The 13995-nt window shown below is 39.4% G+C and overlaps 4 protein-coding genes and 1 non-coding gene across 10 annotated transcripts; 3 read left to right on the top strand and 2 right to left on the bottom strand.

Annotated features, from left to right (window-relative positions):
- Positions 1–586: 586 nt before the first annotated feature.
- On the top strand, positions 587–4430 carry LOC137737495 (vacuolar fusion protein CCZ1 homolog B). Of its 3 annotated transcripts, none has more exons than XM_068476992.2 (11): positions 587–724; positions 805–1033; positions 1113–1206; positions 1321–1504; positions 1604–1642; positions 1747–1856; positions 2202–2297; positions 2487–2933; positions 3033–3188; positions 3584–3813; positions 3917–4430. In XM_068476992.2, the coding sequence occupies exons 2-11, from the start codon at positions 843–845 to the stop codon at positions 3945–3947; spliced, it is 1578 nt and encodes a 525-aa protein (XP_068333093.1). In that variant the 5' UTR covers positions 587–724; positions 805–842; the 3' UTR covers positions 3948–4430. The 3 variants fall into 3 exon arrangements, with proteins under 3 accessions (XP_068333093.1, XP_068333094.1, XP_088538650.1); XM_088682524.1 differs by having other exon boundaries at positions 687–724; positions 1590–1642; XM_068476993.2 differs by lacking the exon at positions 1604–1642.
- Positions 4431–4709: 279 nt separating this feature from the next.
- On the top strand, positions 4710–7387 carry LOC137737494 (uncharacterized). The gene is made up of 2 exons (XM_068476991.2): positions 4710–6743; positions 6837–7387. The coding sequence occupies exons 1-2, from the start codon at positions 4799–4801 to the stop codon at positions 7235–7237; spliced, it is 2346 nt and encodes a 781-aa protein (XP_068333092.2). The 5' UTR covers positions 4710–4798; the 3' UTR covers positions 7238–7387.
- Positions 7310–8590, bottom strand: LOC137737496 (uncharacterized). Its single transcript, XM_068476994.2, has 3 exons — positions 8010–8590; positions 7742–7930; positions 7310–7662 (listed from the first exon to the last, which is right to left on the bottom strand). The coding sequence occupies exons 1-3, from the start codon at positions 8496–8498 to the stop codon at positions 7522–7524; spliced, it is 819 nt and encodes a 272-aa protein (XP_068333095.2). The 5' UTR covers positions 8499–8590; the 3' UTR covers positions 7310–7521.
- Positions 8591–8713: 123 nt separating this feature from the next.
- Positions 8714–8786, top strand: TRNAK-CUU (transfer RNA lysine (anticodon CUU)). Its single transcript has one exon. It is a non-coding gene; the product is annotated as a tRNA-Lys (tRNA).
- A 521-nt stretch (positions 8787–9307) lies between these two features.
- On the bottom strand, positions 9308–11915 carry LOC137737503 (ubiquitin carboxyl-terminal hydrolase 2). Of its 4 annotated transcripts, none has more exons than XM_068477005.2 (6): positions 11780–11915; positions 11332–11379; positions 10889–10935; positions 10577–10623; positions 10347–10449; positions 9308–10273 (listed from the first exon to the last, which is right to left on the bottom strand). In XM_068477005.2, exons 2-6 carry the CDS (start codon positions 11360–11362, stop codon positions 9497–9499), a joined length of 1005 nt encoding a protein of 334 aa, XP_068333106.2. In that variant the 5' UTR covers positions 11363–11379; positions 11780–11915; the 3' UTR covers positions 9308–9496. The 4 variants fall into 4 exon arrangements, with proteins under 4 accessions (XP_068333106.2, XP_068333107.2, XP_068333108.2 ...); XM_068477006.2 differs by having other exon boundaries at positions 11578–11894; XM_068477007.2 differs by having other exon boundaries at positions 11688–11886.
- Between the last annotated feature and the right edge of the window lie 2080 nt (positions 11916–13995).

Here is a 13995-nt window from a genome sequence, read left to right as displayed (position 1 = left end):
AGCACATTCTGACAAATTTCGGCATATGAAAAAATGTTTAGGGGCCAATTATTAGTTTATATTACTTTTTCTATTTTTTTCTAATTTAAAAATTCATAAAAAAAAATAGTTTTGGGTTTTATTAGACAGTATGATCACATTCAAATCTTACAAAATTTTCCTTAGCTCTCACGTAAAATATTTCCTAAAACTAAATTTTATTTTTTTTTCATAAAAATTGTGAGTTATAACCCACGTTTTCAAATTAAATTTGGAAATTTTTACAAGATTAATTATAAGCTAAAATTCGAGTCATTCTCGTCGCACTACATGTTTCCTAAAATTAATTTAGGACCTGAAGATTTTCGGCACATAAAAAAGTATTTGGGGGCCGACTATTAGTTTATATTATTATTTTTTATTTTTTAACTTTGAAAATCAATAAAAAATAATTTCATTTTCAAATCAACTTTAAAAATTTTTACAAAATTAATTATAAACCAAATTTCGGAGTCACTTTCCCCGCAAGGCGGTTTTGTTACTCATCGGGGCCATGGTAAATTTCTGTTATGTACAGACACAGTAATTAGTGAAAATTCTCTCACCCAGTTACCTACCATTCAAACTTAGGACAAACCAATAAAACGATCTGTGTCTAATAAAATCATAATTTGGTACCAAAATCCCTAACACCTACAGGAAGCTTCGCTGTGACACGTAGATATCGTCGTCAACCTTTGGCAAAGTAAGCCCCTTCCAATCTCGTATTTACCTGTCGTTTCAATTCAGCAGCTCACGAAATTAGGGTTTCAATTCGTTATGCAGATTGTTTGATTGCGCCATTAAATTAGGAAGAAGAAATCATGGGCTTGTCGTCTGCCACTACTACGGCTACCACTCCAGAGGGAGTGAAATTGTGCATATTCGATTTGAGGAGGGGTCAGAACGAAGGGCAGGAGTTGGACAAGATACTCTTCTTCTTTCCAGCTGATTTGCCCTTCTCCGCCCAATTCTCTGTGATCGGGCTCAGTGAAGGACTCATCACATTTACAAGGTTTCTACTTTTTTTTGCAATTGCATTTTTTGGGGGGTTTTGGTTTTTAATTAGAAGAATTGGGTTGTGTTTTGTGCAGAATCTTCTCTCCGGAGGCTGCTTGCGAGGCCATTGAAGCAGAGAGGCATTCCCATGTCTTTTACGAGGCGGAACCCGATATCTGGATGGTCATGGTGAGCTCTTGTTTCTTCATTTTCAATTATTATTTGAGTTATTTTTCAGTTAAGTTCGAATCCCCCTGCCCACATTTTAGATTAGATTAGAATCATTGCTCTACATTGTGGTAGGTAGTGGAGAAAAACAAGGAGTTTGAACCGATTTGGAGAAGTGATGCATTGAGGAAGGTTCTCAAGGAAGTACATTCTCTTTTCGTGATGTTTCATGGATCGATAAGAGCGTTGCTTGATAAAGACCCCGGTGGAGGACTAACTCGACCGCATTTGTACCATTTCATCATGGACTATCTCGGTGGTAAGTCATCGTACAATTGTGTTCCTACTATTTGCATTGAAGTCCAGTTTTATATCGTCTTTGGGGTTAAAATTTCATTGTATAGTCACTAATTGCCAGCATTTCAAAAGCGGTCTCCATTCGATGAGTGTTGCTGGGGTAATACTGAAGTTGCTGTATCATGCTGTCACGATTGGATTTTTCTTCCTGAGTAATGCTGAAGTTGCTGTGTCTCATATGTGTGGTTTTACTCTCTGCGGCAGATTTTCTGGTTGGGAAGAAACTACTGCTACCCTCATTCCGTGACTCTTTGAAGGAGCGTGGAACTGTACAGATGCTTACTGTAGGGCGGGAAGCAGCAATCGAAGTTCAGGTTTTTTTTCAGAATATATTTTAATCATATGTTAGAGGAATATATAAGCCTTGTTCACATATTGGCCAGTAATTTTCATCTCATTCAGTTTCACAGTTATACTATAGATTCTTCGACCTTAACTTTTAATCCAGTGCTTCTTTACCATTAGGTCTATCTATCATCACTAACAGTCCTATTAGCTACCTTTTAGCCTACTTTTATTGTTCAAAACTCTACATCTTTGTACGTACGAGGACTTCTAAGTTCTACCTGAACCTCCTAATACTAGTTTTTCGTTGTTAATGCAATATCGTATAGTTTTATTTTGTATAGTTCTTTTAATGAGTTCACTTGTCTTTGCAGTCGCTTGTTAGGGTACTTGAATCTTGTGCTGGGAACATGCCGTGTCACTCATTAATCTTGTTTCAGGACCTGTTGGTGTCCACCACACTTTCTCCTGTATGGTTTGATCCTAACATTGGTGTTTTTTAATCATTTCAAAAGCCATCTAGTGTTCAAGTTCAAGAAAACCTTAAGAACTGAGATAAATTTTATTTTGAATTTTCGTAGCAGGAGTGCTAGGAGTGCGCAGTACATTTATTTTGGAAATGCTAACTTCCGTGAATTTTGTTTCCCTATTTTTGTTAGGATGATACCGTAAACCTCTTTGCATATGCTGTTTTAAGGTTGACTCCCCGTGCTTTATCCTCTGGAGTAAGTTCCTGGTCCTATTTACGGAAGGGAGCTACATCCTCAGGTTCTAGTTTGGCCCGTCCTGATGCTGTTCCAGAACAATTGCATGGCTCACTTGACAACTCTCCTACTGGAGATAACAGTTCTCGTGTCGTACGGCCCTTGCAACCTGATAAGTGGTCCAAAGGAAAGGACGGTTTTCTTGTCAGTGATATTTGGGGTGCAGAGACTAGTACTGGAGCTTCTGCCACCCCAACAGTTTTGCTTCATCAGACAGAGGAGAGAATGTATCTGTGTACCCATCAGCATAAGAGTCTCACCTTAATTTTTCTCCTTCCTGTTTCTACGGTACTAAATGGCGATCAAGGTATTTCTGCAGTGAAGCAGCAAGTTCTTGAAAATGTGAGCTTTCTAGCTCTGCTGTTAACTGTAATGCTTATGTTATCAAACAGCTTCTCTAAATATAAACTTGTCATTGGCATTGTCATTACCATTTACCAGGTATCCCTAAAGCTGTTGAAAGTTGAAGAGAAATTATCAAAGGGATGGGGTGGTGAGAATGCGTATCATGTTAGTGGATATCGGTATTTACTAGTGGATGGAGACAGAAGTGTATCCAGGGCTTCTCCACCAGGAAAAGTCACTACCCTTACCAAGGTAAAACAACCTGCCACAGTGTTTGTCTTGCTCTCTTGTTCCGCACAGTCCCTGTTAAAACAGCCATTTGGTTGAGGATCTTCACCTTGTTTACTACATCTAAAATTTATAAGTCCCTAGCTGCAGCTAAGAAATTATGGGAGAGAACTTAGGTGGCCATTATTCTATTCTTTTTCAGTCTTCTGCTTTTCTTACTGGTACCACGCTCATCAGCTAGACTAGGTTGCATCTTCAGTGCATTCTTCTACATTGGGCGTTATCCGTGGCCCTAATGCAGTTGGTTTTTGCAAGATAGGCTTAGTGGTTACTGACCAGACTAGATCTCATGAAATTAATGCTGATTTATGACTTTTATCTATTGGTTCCAAGTTGTCCATTTTTCTCGTCTGTGGCAGGACTCCTTACTTGCCTTAAGTAAGGTCAGAGAAGAAGTTGATTTGGAAAAAAGTAGAACGAAATCGGATAATGCTGGTCACGAGAAAGAATTGGAAGTTAGCATCAGAGCAAAAAACAATGCTTGGGTTATTGCTCGGGTTACAAGAGGGAAGGAGCTTTATATGGTTTTAGAGAAAGCCAATGAAACGCTTCTCTATGCCTCTGATGCTGTTGAGAAGTTCAGCAACAGGTACTACATATTTTGTTCAATGCTGCACTTTTTCACGGATCACTCGTGAGGACAATGCGCTAGAGCATATTTACGGATTAGTTATTTTCTTTGAGTTTTGCAGGTACTGCAATGGAGCTTTCTCGTTGAATTAGGGGAAATTTCTTGTTTTTGAGATGTATACTAAGTCAGTGCGACGAAATGAGAGGTGCGCTCTACCTGATTGTTGCTCAGTATTGTGCTATTTCCTACTGGCTCGGTGCACCTCACGTCGAACCGTTGGCCCTCAGCACTGTAGATTTCTGTGACAACACACTTGCAAGTAGAAAATAGATATCATTTATCATTTCGTTGTCATGTACTTTCTGTTTTGTATTTGCAAGTGTTTCTTGGTTTACTATTAGTCCGTAGTCTCTATGATCGTGCCCTTTGACGTTGGGGAAGAGTTGTGCCTGTGTTGGGGCTGCTTCTTAAAGGCCTATATTATGACTACGTTTGACAGGAAAATTTAAAAGTGATTTAGAGTAATACAAGTGCTTCCGGGAGAAGCACTTTCAAGTGTTTTATAAGGAAACACAATGCTTGTATTTTCAATTGAAATTTCAACATGTTTGTAGCAAAAGCGTTTACGAGCAAAAGTGCTTTGTACATACATAGAAACAAGTGGACCCTTATGATCAAGAATTGATTGTAGGGATGAAAACAAAACAAAACCCAGCATTTGCATTTTCAGTGCTTTTTTCCTGTTTTTCCTTTAACTTTTTACCCAAGGCACTGCACTGAAGCAGCTCCCGCCATTTTTGAGAATCATGGTTAAAAAAAATCTGTGGGAACAAAAGAGTGCTTAGTCAACAAGGCAACGCGTTGATTTGAAACTTGAAAGTAATAGCACTCTAATTTGTGGTCAAGTAATTAGCTACGCGTCAACGCAAACCAGTCAACTGAATGATAAACTAACCTGTTCTTTTCTGTTTCAACTTTCCATACAACTGTAGGCTGGAAGAAGATGCATCTCTCTCTTCCTTTTCGTTTCATCCCCACCTTGGTGGTTGCAATGGCAGTTGCATCAGCGGCGGCCACGGTATCATCCCAGTCGCAGCAGCCGTGGTCACTAGAACTGGAAGCCCGGGCTCTGCTTGCCAGCGGGTGGTGGAGTGGCCACACCAACCATCTCTGCGAGTGGCCCGGCATTACTTGCAACACTGCCGGAAGCATCACGGAGATTTCGCTGCCACCTGAGTTCCAGTTGGGGGACGATGGCAATTTTGGAAAATTCAACTTCTCTTGCTTTCCAAACATTGTTCGTCTTCGGCTTCATGCAAGAGGACTCAAGGGCAGCATTCCATCTGAAATAGGTACTCTTTCCAAGCTCAAGCACCTTGACCTTTCTTACAATCAAATTACTGGTTATATCCCTTCAAGTCTTTGGAACTTGAAAAACTTGGTCACCCTGCAACTATCAGCAAACAGGCTCACTGGTCCCATTCCCGCCACCATTGGCCGTTTAACTAGTTTGAAATCTTTGTCCCTCGAATGGAACCAGATCAACGGTTCCATCCCTTTCGAAATAGGGGATTTGAACAACTTGGAACATTTGGATTTTAGTGCTAACAGTCTCACCGGTTCAATTCCTCCGTCTCTAAGTCATCTAGTCAAGCTCAAGGCACTAAACCTGTCCATGAACAAGATATCCGGAGTCATACCTCCTGAGCTTTCTCAGTTAACACAATTACAATATCTTGTTCTTTCGTCAAACCAAATTTCGGGTAACATAATACCTGAAATCGGATCACTTTTCAATCTTTTGGTTCTAGACCTTTCCAGTAACAGTCTAATAGGATCGATCCCAACTGATCTTGGGAATTGCTCGAAGTTACAACTCTTGTTATTGAGCCGCAACTTTTTAACTGGGATTATTCCCGCTCGGATTGGTTACCTCTCTGCACTGACTAGTATTGACCTCAGCCATAACTCACTACGAGGAAAAGTACCTTCTGAGCTTGGGAGCCTGAGGAATTCGTTGGAATATTTAGACCTCAGCCACAATAAACTCACTGGTACCATTCCCCCTTCTTTCAATTTGTTGCACAGAGCTCGTCGACTCAGTTTGTCAAACAATTCCTTGAAGGGTCATATCCCAACTGATCTCCAGCATTCGTTTCCACCTGATGCATTTGTCGGCGGCAACAATGATTCATTTGGTGACTCGATAGGAACCAGGTCCAGCAGCAAGAACTTGGTCCTCGTGAAAATCTTGGTTCCTGGAATTCTTTTAGCTTTCCTCATTCTTGGTTATTTTGTTTTTCCTCGATGTTTATTACTTCGGAAAAACAAGTCCGGTGGAGTAACAAAGAACGGAGATTTATTCTCGATGTGGAATTTTGATGGAAAAATCGCATACGAAGATATCACGAAAGCAACAGAGAACTTTGACATAAAATACTGTATTGGGAGCGGAGCTTATGGCAGTGTTTACAAAGCACAGCTACCAAGCGGAAAAGTAGTAGCCGTGAAGAAGCTCCACCACTGGGAAGCTGGGGAACCAGCTCTGTTCAAGAGTTTCAAGAATGAAGCAAGAATGCTGTCAAAAATCCGACATCGAAACATTGTGAAGCTTCTTGGGTTTTGCTTGCACAGGCGTTGTATGTTCTTGGTGTATGAATACAAGGAAAGGGGAAGCTTGTTCAGTGTTCTGGGCAATGATGTTGAAGCTGCAGATTTGGATTGGACCAAGAGGTTACATATCATCGAAGGCGTAGCGCATGCGTTGTCATACATGCATCACAACTGCACCCTACCGATCATTCACCGAAGCGTGAGTAGCAGCAATGTTCTTCTCAACTCGGACATGGTGGCTTCTTTATCCGACTTTGGCACAGCACGGCTCTTATATCCTCATTTGCGTAATCGAACAATAATACTTGCCGGCACTCCGGTATACATTGCACCAGGTGAACCCATAGTTTTCTCAGCTTTTTTAACTTCACTTATTCTTTGATTCAGCTCTTATATCCTAATACACTTGCTTGTTTTCCGTAAACCAGAACTTTCACACACACTTGCCGTGACTGAAAAATGCGATGTTTATGGTTTTGGAGTGCTCACCCTGGAAATAATCATGGGAAGACATCCAGGAGAACTTCTTTCCTTGATCTCCGCATCTTCCTCACAGTCCTCAAAGTTGCCTTCGCTTCTACAAATAACGTTGGAAGATGTATTGGATCCACGGCTCTCTCCTCCCAGCAATCGACAAACAGCTTCTGGTGTGGTTATGGTTACGACATTGGCGTTGGGATGCTTGCGCACCAAACCAAAATCTCGTCCAACGATGGAACAAGTAACGAAGGAGCTTCTTGTTCGTAGACCTCAGTTGCCCAAGCCTCTTGATTCGATTTCGCTACAGGAACTTATGAACCAAGAAATTTATCAGATGGAAAAGAAATAGGAGAACCTTGTGTAATTCACTTCGCCCCGTTGAGCAATCCATCGAAAAACAACACTCTTTCATTCATTCGCAGATAGAACCCGAAGACTTTATTTATTTGTACTTGCAATTTAGTAAACAAAGTAATGCCGTCGTTTTTACATCGTCTCAGATCATATGTTCCAGATTTTCTACTTCAGAAAAGCGAAAACAAAAACGAAAGAAGAATGAAAGAAAAAATGAAACAATAGGGAAAGCCAAGAATAAAAAGTGCTTTTCGTAGAAGCAGTTGCCTCCACAAGAATCTACATGAGCTTGTAGTAGCAGTTGTCTCCGGCAAGAAGGAAGTTATAAGGAACGCCGCAGCCGCACCTGAAGCGAATGACTTGGCACTCTTCCAACCTCTCCACCCTCACTGATTCTTCAAATTTTCTCTCGCAATCATCCTGCAACAATCCAAAGCTTAATTAACACCAGAATTAATCCAATTTACGAACGAAAGAAATTAAGAACACCAGTAGGCACCTCAGCAGCGCTGACAGAGTTAGTGTTATGATTAGCATGCTGATCAGCGGGTGATGTGCCTCCATTTTCATCTTGTTCTTGATGGTGTTGTTCTTCGTCGCCTTCGTCGTGATCTTCGACTTCATCAAGCATGACTTGTTGGAACCACAGGCTCATCTCTCTTACCCGGTTCTTTATCCTCGCAAGCCTCTGGAACCACACACAATAATCAATTTCCAAGAACCACCATGAAATTATTAATTAGCAAATTTAATTAATTCAGGAAAACCTTAGAATTGGGAGTTTCGTCATCCTCGTCACTGCCAGAGACGGTTTTCGGTGAGCGAGGAGTGGGATCGGAGACGGAGCGGCGGAGTTTGGGCTTCGAATTAATGGCCGAGTCAGAGGCAGAAGCGAAGACTTTATTGGTTGTTGGGGCAGGTGGTGGTGGTGACGGCGGTGTAACCGTGACAGTAGGCTCCGGAGGAGACTGGAGAGCCGGAGGAGTTGGGTTGAAAAAGAAAGTGTCGGAAATGCAGCGGCGGAGAAGAGGAGTAGGAGGGAGAGAAAGCTTCTCTTTCTTGGCGTTGGGTTCGGATACCGGTGGCGATTGGGTGGGGGATCGCCTCTTCAATGTTTTCGTGGGATTCTTGGGATCAACGACGGAGGAAGACTTGAAGGTGCTGTCAAGGCGGAGCCCGGACAACCGATTCCTCACCGCCGCCGTCGCCTCCACTGAGTAGCCTTCTTTTTGTCTTCCTCCGGTGCAGTAAGCCATTGACTATCTGGAAAATGTGTTTGATTTTCTTTAATCTTGATTTCAATAATTGAATTAGGAAGTCTCTGTTTCTCTCAACTACCTGAATATCTAAACTGCATATAAAGGCCGACCCATCAAACGTTGACGGTTGATGATGGCGCCAAAACGAGAGGATTTGGATAAGGCTTTGCTGCTTTTTGATTAATGTTAATGACCGTTGACTAATCATCCGAGCCCGTCTAGCTCAGTTGGTAGAGCGCAAGGCTCTTAACCTTGTGGTCGTGGGTTCGAGCCCCACGGTGGGCGCTTCCGGAATTTTTATTTTTTAAACGTTTTCGTTCTCCCTTTTTTTTTTTTTTTTTAGTTTAAACAAACGATATTATCTGCATTAAAAGGGAGGAGAGGTGGGCTTAGCTCACTATAGACTAGCAATAATGTAGTTCAAATTCGTCTTTGGTAAGAATTAAACCTAAGACCTCTCACAAGTGAAGAGAAATACAACTATACCGTAGTGCTTAAATGGCGTTTGTTTTCATTCTTGTATATAAGCATGATGAATTTTAAATGCAGCTGTAAAAAAACTGTACAAATGGCAAGTTTTGAGTATAAGTACCACAGCTGACGGGGGTACTAGTACTGTATCACTCTCATTTCTCCAATACGATACGGTTCAACACAGTCGCAAGTGCGGATATAACCGTAGCGACTGGTAGTTCACTAGCCAGTCTAAGAGCAATTTAAACAATGTCCGCCTGAATGCCACAAAAAATCTCCCGTGAAGTCTCGCAGAAGCTATGATGTCTACCAGATTTTTTAAGACATGTATGTTTCTTGACCTAAACAAAAGTGAACAAGTCAATTCCAGGGAATGTCTCAACAAAATAACTTCTAAGTTTAGAGAGTAACCTCACGAAAACACGTATAATCTGGTTAGGTTGACCCTAACTTACAACTCAACACTTAAAATAACCCCAGATGCCCACACTACAGTTAACCACAACATCATTGTATCTCATTCATCTAGTGTTGCCTGCCTTCTGCTTTGCCTTCTCAATAAGCGGCTTCAACTGCTTCTTCTCGGCAAGAATCTTGAGGAAGTTAAACAGAAACGGAATGTAGTTGTGCTTCCTGCGAATGTTCTCTGTTCTCCACTTCTTAAACTTCTCTTCCTCCATCAAGATCTTCTCTGTTGCACCCTCAATCCCAGCATTGATTTCCGAAAGAGCTTTGTTCAGCGCTTCAAACTTGCTACTGTCAGCTGGTCTATCTTGCTGTGAGGCAGACAGCTGCTGCAAAATTCGCTCCCTCTTCTTTTGGAGTTCCTTGAGTTCAGCAGTATACATCTCTTTCCTGTTCTTGATAATGGCCAAGAGATTGAATCTTATCTCGCTTTTGGAATACCTTTCAATACGTTCCTGGATTACAGGTTGTACCATCTGCAACCATTCCATGTCACCTTGCCCGCTGGGGCACTGTCCAAGGCTAATGGGTCCCTCCTTCAGTCCATCAAGCTCGTACAGGACTCCATCGACAGGCAAGTAGCTTATAAAATGGTAGACGTCATCATCTTTTCCAGCTACCTTCTGCTCATCAGAAACAAATGGCTCAGGCCTTGCAAAACTATTATGGGCGGCACGGATGGCTTCACTATTGTTTATTGCCAATCCTTTCAGTTCAGGTGGAAAGTTCTTCGTAAATTCTTTCAGTTTTGACAGTTCAGGACCAGTGTCAACATCTGGACAGTTCATGAGGATAGACAAGATTGCTTGGGTTGCACAAGCATTATTGATGACCTGGGAGGATATACAAACCTTCTGATAAGAAGACCTTACAAATATACCACTACTTTTACAATAAAAAACCAACCTGGCTTGCGAAAAACAAATTAGGATTTGGATCCTTAATTACAAGGCGGTCATCCTTTTCCCCTGGACGCCATTTGAATAGGAAAATCAAACCATACACTGGCCTGTAAATTTCAAGGGAAAAACAGTAACTAAAACAATGATAACATAGATATAAACCTCAAACATTTGTTTCAACAAAAATGAGGATATCTGCCCAGGAGATAAAATCTTAAACAGAAACTAACGTACCTCAGATTGTTCAGAGAATCAAGGTCCAATGAATACAGTTCCTCAACCTGCAAGGTCATACCAACGGAAATAAAGTAAACAATTTCTTTGATAAGTAAAAGTTGGATATAGCCAAGAAGGGGAAAAGGGGTAAGTGTTAAGTGTTAGATATAATCGATCTACCAACAAAAGGAGCAAAGACATCTCCAAGAAGTAGTTAAAGCCTAACCTCGAGCAGTAATAGTAGGCGTCAACTATAAACTAGGATAAGTGCATCCCAAACAAAATATAAATATAGAGTCATAGACATAAAAGACGTCAAAGAAAGCGTACCTGCACACCTTTTACTTGCATCTGCTGAATAAGTTCAGTGAACACCCCTGAAAGGCAAAGCAGACCTTGAAAAAACTAGTACACTTCATGTATACTACAGCTGTTCTAATTTCTCGAAAATTATAAATTTGCTTCTTGGAAATTTGAAGTCCTCCTGCATATTATCCATTACTAAATTACTCAAATCCTATACGCTATCAATCTGCGTCGCCAGATCACAACTTTCATCACTCAAACGGTCCCAAAAACACATTCCCAAAACCAAACTTATGGACCCCATAATGCTTATTGCTAGAAATATCAATTCTCGTAGAGCATGTGATGTGTTTCACTTCAGTACAATTGATATATCAAAAACAACGAACTATACAGTTCCACGTCAAGACTATCGCTCAAACATTAATATACATGGTACCAAATGGACAAGAAAGATGTAACTATACCTGGGTCGGACTCAATCGTGCACCAAGACATGATGAAAAACAATTAATCTGGTAAGAAAGGTAAAAAAGGGTAATTAAGAAACACCATAAGAGGAAAAAAAACAAAAATAATTATAAAATTATGAGCTTTAAACAAATTCGGGGCACAATTTTTGCAAAAAATTAACAAAATTACGTAACTTTAGATGCAGAAATTAACACAAAAGCAAATTAAAGTGGCAGCCCAGCAAACAATTTACAACCAACCTACTAATTCCTTCACAGAAATGATATGTTGGTTCGATAATACAATGCAGTAAAATCAATGTCAATCAACCGAGTACCAGAAGCCCCAATTCAGGTAAAGAGGGTTTTACTTTTATTCTTCTATTCAGTTCAAAACGACGACGTTAGCAGGTCCCCGGAATAAGAGAACCAGTGAGGTAGCAGGGAAGAAGACAGAAGTTACCAGAAACCGACACGACGTCGTCTGCCTCCTCCACCGCCGTGTAGAGATTTTGAGCGAGTTGGTCTGCTTCTCGTCCCCCGTTCCTTCCTCTTCGCGGTTTGTCTCTCTGTTTTCCGTTTTTTCTATTTTTCACTTTAATAAAGCCCATCATGATGAAATTAGGAGTCATTATCAATTACAAAGGCCCAGAACAGTAAAGTAAAAATATGGGCCGAGGCCCAAATCTGAACTTATAGTTTTTTGGGTTATCTTTTGTTGCTGATAGAGCTTCTGGTATTGCTGTGGGGTTTTTTTTTTTTTTTTTTTTGAGTATTTTTGGTGTGTATTTGGATTTTTTAATTTATTTATTTTTGTTCTAAGGATGAAAGATTGAATTCTCCTGACCTTATTGATTGCTGAAAATCTGGAGACCTGAACTGAAGAACGAAGAATATCCATGCATGATAAGATTTTGCTCCATATCGTTTTGTTTCAGTTATTTACCAGATAATTCATTGGTCCTTTGTGTAATATTACATTATCTATGAATTAATGCTGCTAATTTTCTATATATCCAAAATATTTATTTAAAAAAAAAATGTAAACACAAGTAATATATATCCATGTGTGCACACTATCATCCCATTCTACGGTTTCTAATACTCTTAATGAATATCGTACTTTCTCAAAAAAAAAAATAATAATAATAATAATTGTTGAAAGAAGGTATACAATTCGATTTTGGTAAGAAAACCTGGTAGGTTTAGTTTTACAGAGATTTATTATTATTATTATAAATGTACTATATTGGTGTAGTTGTTATTTCTTGGTTTGTAACTTATTAATTCATGGTTTTGAATGAAACTTTTTAATTTCGTTAGTTGATTTATATTTCTAGTTTCAACTTGAACTTAAATTTATTTATTATGACACAAATTTTGAAGTTACACAAAAATTTAGCACTCAAATCAAACTCACTTAAAAATTGGCAAGCGTATGGATTAGGCTTGTGCCTCACACACGCCTAGTCGGCTAATCTATTTTAGCTTCAGCATTTGTAAGTGGCATGTGGCAGACACACGCCTTAATATAAAAACAAAATATATCTAAATCTAATACTAAAATACAAAAGTTGAAATAAAATATACTACATAACTATAAAAACTTAAAAGTATTTTGAAAATAGTAATAGTTGTTATGTAGCCGGGTTCACCTGTCCGGAAGAGGATCCTCTCCTGAGCTCAGGATGAGAATCCTTCTGATCACGAAATTCAGGCCGTTTAATTTTAATCCAACAATTCTAAACAGGGAGTTTCCTAAAAAGTTATAATAATTGCAACCGTTGGATTAAAATTGAATGGCTCGGATTTCGTGATCAGGAGGATCCCCATCCTATGCTCAGGAGAGGATCCTCTTCCCACCTGTCCAATACCAATGATACCAAGAGCTAGCTTTGCTACCCTAAAAGTCTACTTGCTTGCAGACTTCTTGTTTGAAATTTTAGATTCCGTTTTCATTGGTATTTGCTTTTTGCTCACTCTTTACAATTTTTTTTTTTTTTTTGTTTTTAACACTTCCTTCAAAGAATGAACAAACAAAAGTTGCTAACAGCAATTGGTTGGCAACTTCGTCTGTCTCTCTTGTGAATACGGCAGTTTACTTACTCTTTTTTATTGGAATCGATCATAATACTTTGAAAAAATTTGGATAAAAAATTCAGAGTTATCAGAATTGGTAAATACATTCCGATTTGTTCTCAATTCTTTTAAAATATTCGGATTCTTACTATAAAAAAATGGGCAACTTAATTCAACTTGCACAGCTAGATGCCTGTGAATGCGTCATCGTGGCTTGCGGTGTACACACGCCTCTGAAGTGACAGATCAAACAATAAAATATAAAAAACAACGAAAGTGGCCTGTGGCAGACACACGCCTTGATACAAAATATAATGAACAAAATGTATTTAAGAACAAATACTAAAATACAAAGTTGATAACAACACGTATCATAAAATTATAAAAAGTCAGAATACTATATAAAAAAAATATCGAAATAAGTGCAGAACAGCGTTATAAAATTTGGAGTCATCGGAATTACTAAATGCCTTCCGATTTGTTCCAATCTTTTAAAATAGTTCGAAGACAAATGTTACAAAGAGGTTTTTTTTAAATGAGATTCATCATAAATTTTTTGTTACTTTATAATTTAACGTTAATTATTTTTAATAATATTTA

Source organism: Pyrus communis, chromosome 13 (assembly GCF_041283825.1).
Source record: "Pyrus communis isolate YQ-2024b chromosome 13, ASM4128382v1, whole genome shotgun sequence".
In the NCBI taxonomy this organism is placed as follows: Eukaryota; Viridiplantae; Streptophyta; class Magnoliopsida; order Rosales; family Rosaceae; genus Pyrus; species Pyrus communis.
The sequence above is the reverse complement of the archived record's forward strand: the minus strand, read 5'-3'. Positions and strand labels throughout refer to the sequence as shown.